Genomic DNA, 7,504 nt, shown 5'->3' on the forward strand with positions numbered 1-7,504 from the left:
ACAGAGACCTATTGTTCCTCTAAACTGTTTTCAAGCTGAGCTTCAGGAAGGGTGGCTGAACTATCAAATTTAAAACAGCTATGGTGGGTAGATGTGTAACAGATACGGTATCTGTCAAGAATGAATGAATAAGTGCTGGAGGGGAAATTAGTCATTCTTTAGCTTTATCTGTAATGAGGCAAATTGATTTTGTATGTGGAACAGCTCAAGTTTATCCTGGAAAGTCCTAGTGGCAACAATTTAAAGTGTCACCCCCCAATCAGAGAAAATACTAAATTTAAGTATGGAAATTATACTTTGTGTTGAATGATTGTAGGTTAAATCAAATTACTTTTAATGAAGGCTTTAACTTCTATCTTCCGTAACCATGTGCAAATTACTTAATGTCCATATGAGACAAGTCACTGCCAGCCTTAAAGATACTAACTGAAACTGCTCCCTGTCTCCTGCAGGGGAGCAACAGACACATTTCAGTTTTCTTCAAAGAACGTTGGTGAAATTGCAGCCATCTGTGTTGGTCACTGCCCAAAAGATGGGAAGAAGTCACCTGCAAAAGCTGATGTCTTCTGGCATGTCCAAGAGATTATCATAACAGAGATGGAGCTTTGCAACAAGTAAGTGCCTTCTCATCTGCGAGGAGCCATTCCAGGAGGGCATGGGGAAGCTGAGCTGCTCTGCGTGCATCCTCCTGAAGCATTTCAGACTTAAGCAGTAGTGGAAAGTCTTACCCAATCTTAATCCCTTTCTGAAAGCTAAGGACAAGCTGTTTGGTGTGTCAGGTGCAGAATGTCCCTGCCTGACTTGCCTGTGCAATTTCTGAGTTGTCAGAGAGGGCATTTGCATGTGCAAATAAATTTATAAATGAGTTGGCTTGGGTGAACCTTGCGACTATGACAAATTAATGTCTCAGCTTGTGGAAAATACTTTGACTGAAGTTTAAGCGGTTTGTAGGATGCTCTGCACATATTGGTGTTTAGCTAAGTCTTGTATAAAGAGCTCCTAGAAAAAAGTTGAGAGTAAGACAAAACCTGAATCTCCAATTCAGACCAGTTTGAATGAAAGATCCTTCTGGTATGGTCCAAAAGGCTCATGGGAAAGGTTGCAGTCATGCAGCTCAGCTACTCTGATTTGAATATGACTGAAATCTGCCATGGCCAAAAAACGAATGTGTCTGAAGAGCCCTGAGCAAATCAGGTCCTACATGCTTTAGTCTGAGCCCCATCTTTGGAAGGGGTGACATTCATGACTCAGGGAGCAGATAGCACAGGGACTATGCAGGAACCGGAGAAGATTGTCCATTTGCAGAACAAACTGCTCTTCAGAGAAAATATCCACAATGTTAATTGTGGATTTCTTTTCTTCTCCATGATATTCCCATTGCTGCTAAAGAATTTAACTATAAGGAGTTTGTTCTAACTGAGACAATTGAGTGTTTAAGAAGAAATCCTTGAAGTAGTTTTTTTTTTTTTTAGAAGCTAAGTCTCTTCTAGCAAATTAATCAGCCAGCAGAAGAGCCACAATAATATTTGCTGAATGAAAACTCAAGTCAATTACATACTAAAACATGTTCTTTTCTCCTGGTGTGGAAAAACCTGGAACCCTTAAAATCCAGCTGTACAATCAAATCCGTGCACTAAACTCATTGGGAGCATGCTGAAACTGCTGAAACAGTATGTTTTGAAGGGGCCAAAGATCTGATAAAGCGTCTGTTTTTTTAAAGTTGTTTTAAATTAAAGTCGGCAGCCAGGAGATACCAGTAAAGCCTGCAGCCTGTCATTGCACTGAAGCAGGGCTCCAGCTCTGCAGATGCAGCACTTCACAACGGTGTTTGCTCTTCAAATGATCAACTGGAACAGATTGCACCCTGAGAGCAAGCTCTTGCTTCAGGGATTCCCAATCCCAAACATCCAAACAAACCCACCCAGTCAAGCCAATACCCAAATTACAAGAGTTATGAGATTGTTGCAGGAATAGTTTTGAATTATACTGGGATTTTTGCCTTTTAGTAGTAGATCTTAGTATGTGAATGGGCTGTATTTAGAAGCTTTTTCTTGCAAATGCCAGGGCTAGAAAGGTAATCTTTTTTCTTCTTGCCCCTCATGAAGATTGGCATGCTCAATTATAACTCCAGACCATGAAATATTACATAGACCACAAAATAAAACTGCTGCATCAGGCAACCCTCCACCCTGCTCTCATGCAGTTTTTCTGTCCCTGAGCCTAAAATTTTGCTCCCAACAGAATTTCTCATTTACAAAGCTTCTTTCCAGAGAAAGGAGTGCTTTACTTTGGCTGTGGAAAATGTCAGAAGTGTTGGAAGTGCTTAAGAAGCACAGTACTGCTGGAATCGCAGTAACCCTTCCTCCAGGTGTTTATTTTACACACATGCACTGCAATCCAGCTACACTCCCTCCAGGAGGACTTGCTGCAGTTTGGTGAAGGCAAGGGAGGGAGAAAACTCATTTGGAAATGATCTGCATCATTGGAAATTAAATACATCATTAAAAGCAGAGTGCTCCAGCCTCTGGCCGGGTGCCAGGGACACGGTAATTTATGGGTGTGCTATGTGCTCCCTGCACATCACCAGAGGCAGCACTGCAGAGCCAAGGGCTTTCAGCATCTGGTACCTATCATTTCTGTGCTCGATGCTTTTTTCTGCCTGCTAAGGATGGGCTGGGTGATCTAGAGGAAAGGAGGGAATTTAAACCTCCTCCTCCCATCTTTCCTATTCCCTTTTTCCTAGTTCCTAGCCCAACCTTAACCGTACCATCAGTGAGGATAATTGCTGATCTCCCTGCTCTCAGACCAATTATACTCAGCAGCTCTGGGCTGCATTAGCTGCAGGGCTGATTGCCTGTCCCGCCTTAATTGGCCTCTAAATGGTCATGCCATTGCATAGGCAAAAGAGGTGACAAGTGCCCCACACCAACCCTCCCATGTGCAGAGTGTCTGTGGCTGTCTAAGATGTTGGGTTTTCCAGTTGCAGTTGCAACATTCAATCACGGCTGTCTTTCTAGAGAGAAACTCTAGTGCTAGCACATATATGGAAAAATACTGAAACAGCATTAATATTGGGAAATTTAGTAGCATGCTCAGTCCATAATATATGTCCAATTAAGTGGCTGTCCATACCATTAACATACTGTTAATTTTCCTTTGGCAGATACTTTTTCAGGTGCAATGTGAAAATCCCTCTGCGTTACAAGAGACGGGACTACAAAGTCTTTGAGTGTGCCAAGGTCACCGAGAGCTTTGCTAGCAAAGCCCGGAGCTTGGTGCCAGTCAAATATGAGACCATCGTGGTCACAGGCTTTGAAAAGGGTGCGGGCACCGACGCCAATGTGTTCATCACCATCTTCGGGTTGAAGAGGGACTCGGGAAAGCAGGTGCTGAAGCAGAAGTTCAGGAACCTCTTTGAGCAGGGCAAAGGCAACTGGTTTTACCTGGAAACACTGGACATGGGGGAGCTAAAAGTCTGGATTGAGCATGACAACAGCAGTCTGGTGCCAGACTGGCTAGTGGAGGGGGTTGTGGTGGTGCATTCTCCCCCCGCCCCCTTTTCTTCTTGTGCACCTGGCAGAGCATGGGAAGCGAAGCTGCTTTACAATCTCAGTAACTCCTGTCAAAACTTGGCCTTTGTGTAACAAGTTTGGCGGTTAAGCATCCCTTGACCGTATCAAAACTCTTACATGGCTGAGGTGGGAGCAGCACTGTCTGTACCAGGGAGACAGCCCTGACAACCTTGGAACATATTTTTCGTCTGTACTAGTCACCATCTGGCAGCCTTGGGGGCTATCTTATCTAGGCTGTAACTTGGGAGGATCTGTACCAGCATCACTGGAATTTTTGAGAACTTTAGCAATCGTCAACATGGGCTGTGAAAGTAGAAGGGAGATTTACTGATGCCTAAAGTCAGTCATCTTATGACCCTATAAACAGCGGTACCAAGTTGAGACCCTTTGAGCTCTCCCGGACCGCAGTGGGCTGCACCAGAATCTCCCTCCAAGTGGGACGCCTCTCAGAGCAGCAAACTTGAGCTGATCTCTGGCGCTCCTTGCTCCTCGAGGTTCGACCCTTGCCCATTGAGACAGTCATTTAAAGTGAGTATTTCGCTAAACTCAGGGGAATTTTTATTGGTACCTTTAACTGCGTATATAATGAGTACTTAGGCCTATTGTGCATGTGTGATATAAATATTGTAGAAAACCTCATTTAATCACTTCGTAGATGCTAGATTAATTAATGATTAGTTATTGCTAAATTTTGTGATTCTCTCCTTGCTGCAAACAAACCTTAAACTGTTACTAAACATACATAATCCTCCTTTTCCTCCTTGTATTTTCTTCAAACTCAACTTTCTCTTTCTTTCTCTTTATATATATATATTCCATTCATTTAATAAGTAATAGAGTGAACCTTGCCATCAAATTCTGTTAAATCACACTTTTATAGATTTCTATTAAAAATCACTATTTGCAAATATCTTTGATGGTGATTTTTTAAGCGGCTTAACCACTCATCCATGACGGGGTGGAGATCACCAACTTGGCGACTGGTGTGACCACCATATTTCCCTGTGGGAAGTGGCTGGATGAAAATCGGGATGATGGGTTAACCTGGAGGGAGCTTTTTCATAGGTACTGAGGAGGGCAGGGCTGCAGGAGGGTTTTGGTCCTTTCTGCATGCGCATTTTTCTTGTTATACTGGTTTATATTGCATTTTACTTTTTAAAACGCTGCCTTTTATATTGAGAGATTTTTAGCAGCAAGATGTTCTTCCTGGGTTAACATTTTGTAAAAGTAATACTGCTTTTTTTAAAGTGCATCTAAAATTGTGAATGAAATAATAAATACATTTGTCACTTATTTATGATTAAAAGCCACAACTAGCAGAGCCATAAACTAACCTTTAACACCTCAGATGCCATCTTCTGTTTTCAGTTCTTTGCCCTGCCAGGGCTGAGAAAGCCCACTGGCCTCCACCACTGATGGGTCTCCCCTTTTAGATGAGTAAAGAGGGTGAGACAACTGAGCCAATATATTTAGGAAAATTGAGCTTGGACATCCCGGTTTCTCCCACTTCTGGCAACTGTGAACACTGCATGTCCATACACACACGCACACCTCCAGAAGGCACCGCATTGAAAGCAATGGGCACAGCAGGGCTTTCTTCAGGGAGATGATTGGGAAGGACCCAACAACACAGAAGAGAGGAAAGAGTCTCGGAGGTTCCTGGAGTGTGTGGAAGATGATAACTTCCTGACACAGCTGGTAAGCGAGCCAACCACGGGAGGTGCCCCACTGGACCTGCTGTTTACGAACAGAGAAGGCCTGGTGGGTGATGTGGTGGTCGGAGGCTGTCTTGGGCACAGAGACCATGAAATGATAGAGTTTTCAATTCCTAGAGAAGTAAGGAGGGGGTCAGCAAAACCACTGCCCTGAATTTTAGAAGGGCGGACTTTGGCTTGTTTAGGAGTCTGGTTGAGAGAGTCCCTTGGGAGGCAGTCCTGAAGGGCAAAGGAGTCCAGGAAGGCTGGACGTTATTCAAGGAGGAAGTCTTAAAGGCGCAGGAGCAGGCCGTCCCCATGTGCCAAAAGACGAGCAGGCGGGGGAGAAGCCCGGCCTGGCTGAACAGAGAGCTTTGGCTAGAACTCAAGAAAAAAAGGAGAGCTTACCGCCTTTGGAAGAAGGGGCAGGTGACTCAGGAGGACTACAAGGATGTTGTGAGGTTATGCAGGGAGAAAATTAGAAAGGCAAAGGCCCAGCTAGAACTTAAACTGGCCACTGCAGTTAAAGATAACAAAAAATGTTTTTATAAATATATCAGTGTCAAAAGGAGGGCCAAGGACAATCTCCGTCCTTTATTGGATGCGGAGGGAAACATTGCCACAAAGGATGAGGAGAAGGCAGAGGTACTTAATGCCTTCTTTGCCTCAGCCTTTAATAGTCAGACCAGTTATCCTCAGGGTATTTAGGCCCCTGAGCTGGGAGATGGAGATAGGAAGCAGAATGAAGCTCCAATTATCGAAGAGGTAACAGTCAGCAACCTGCTCCTCCACCTGGATGCCCACAAGTCTATGGGGCCAGATGGGATCCACCCGAGGATACTGAGGGAGCTGGCAGAGGAGCTTGCCAAGCCACTCTCCATCATCTATCAGCAGTCCTGGTCAACCAGGGAGGTCCCAGCTGACTGGAAGTTAGCAAACGTGACACCCATCTACAAGAAGGGCCGGAAGGAGGATCTGGGGAACTACAGGCCTGTCAGCCTGACCTTGGTGCCAGGGAAGGTCATGGAGCAGATCATCTTGAGTGCCATTAAGTGGCATGTGCGGGACAATCGAGGGATCAGGCTCAGTCAGCATGGGTTTATGAAAGGGAGGTCCTGCTTGACTAACCTGATCTCCTTCTATGACAAGGTGACCCACTTGGTGGATGAGGGGAAGGCTGTGGATGTTGTCTACCTGGACTTTAGTAAGGCCTTTGACACTGTCTCCCACAGCATTCTCCTGGAGAAGCTGGCTGCACATGGCTTGGATAAGTGCACTCTCTGCTGGGTAAAAAACTGGCTGAATGGCCGAGCCCAGAGAGTGGTGGTGAATGGAGTCAAATCCAGTTGGCGACCGGTCACGAGTGGTGTTCCCCAGGGCTCAGTGTTGGGGCCGGTCCTGTTTAATATCTTTATCGATGATCTGGATGAGGGGATTGAGTGCACCCTCAGGAAGTTTGCAGACGACACCAAGCTGGGTGGAAGTGTCGATCTGCTGGAGGGTAGAAAGACTCTACAGAGGGATCTGGACAGGCTGGATCGATGGGCCGGGGCCAACTGTATGAGATTCAACAAGGCTAAGTGCCGGGTCCTGCACTTGGATCACAAGAACCCCATGCAACGCTACAGGCTAGGGGAGGAGTGGCTGGAGAGCTGCCTGGCAGAAAAGGACCTGGGGGTGTTGGTCGACAGCTGGCTGAATGTGAGCCAGCAGTGTGCCCAGGTGGCCAAGAAGGCCAATGGCATCCTGGCTTGTATCAGGAATAGTGTGGCCAGCAGGACTAGGGAAGTGATTGTTCCCCTGTACTCAGCCCTGGTGAGGCTGCACCTCAAGTACTGTGTTCAGTTTTGGGCCCCTCACTACAAGAAGGACATTGAGGTGCTGGAGCGTGTCCAGAGAAGGGCAATGAAGCTGGTGAAGGGTCTGGAGCACAAGTCTTATGAGAAACAGCTGAGGGAGCTAGGGTTGTTTAGTCTGTAGAAGAGGAGGCTTAGGGGAGACCTTATTGCTCTCTACAACTACCTGAAAAAGGAGGTTGTAGCGAGGTGGGGGTTGGTCTCTTCTCCCAAGTAACAAGTGATAGGAGAAGAGGAAATGGCCTAAAGTCGTGTCAGGGCAGGTTTAGATTGGATATTAGGAAAAACTTCTTCACTGAAAGGGTAGTCAGGCACTGGAACAGGCTGCCCAGGGAAGCGGTTGAGTCCCCATCCCTGGAGGTATTCAAAAAACATGTGGATG

At 45.9% G+C, this 7,504-nt stretch overlaps 1 protein-coding gene across 1 annotated transcript in view; it reads left to right on the forward strand.

The window, feature by feature from the left end:
• The window catches only part of LOXHD1 (lipoxygenase homology PLAT domains 1), an 86,124-nt gene extending 81,480 nt beyond the window's left edge, over nt 1-4,644 (forward strand). The window contains 3 exon segments of the mRNA XM_087763652.1: nt 453-614; nt 3,164-3,533; nt 4,537-4,644. Coding sequence (XP_087619778.1) covers nt 453-614; nt 3,164-3,533; nt 4,537-4,644 — 640 coding nt within the window.
• Nucleotides 4,645-7,504: the final 2,860 nt, after the last annotated feature.

Source organism: Nipponia nippon, unplaced genomic scaffold (genome assembly GCF_047370975.1).
Source record: "Nipponia nippon isolate SJK-2023a ecotype South Korea unplaced genomic scaffold, ASM4737097v1 scaffold_29, whole genome shotgun sequence".
Taxonomy (NCBI): domain Eukaryota; kingdom Metazoa; phylum Chordata; class Aves; order Pelecaniformes; family Threskiornithidae; genus Nipponia; species Nipponia nippon.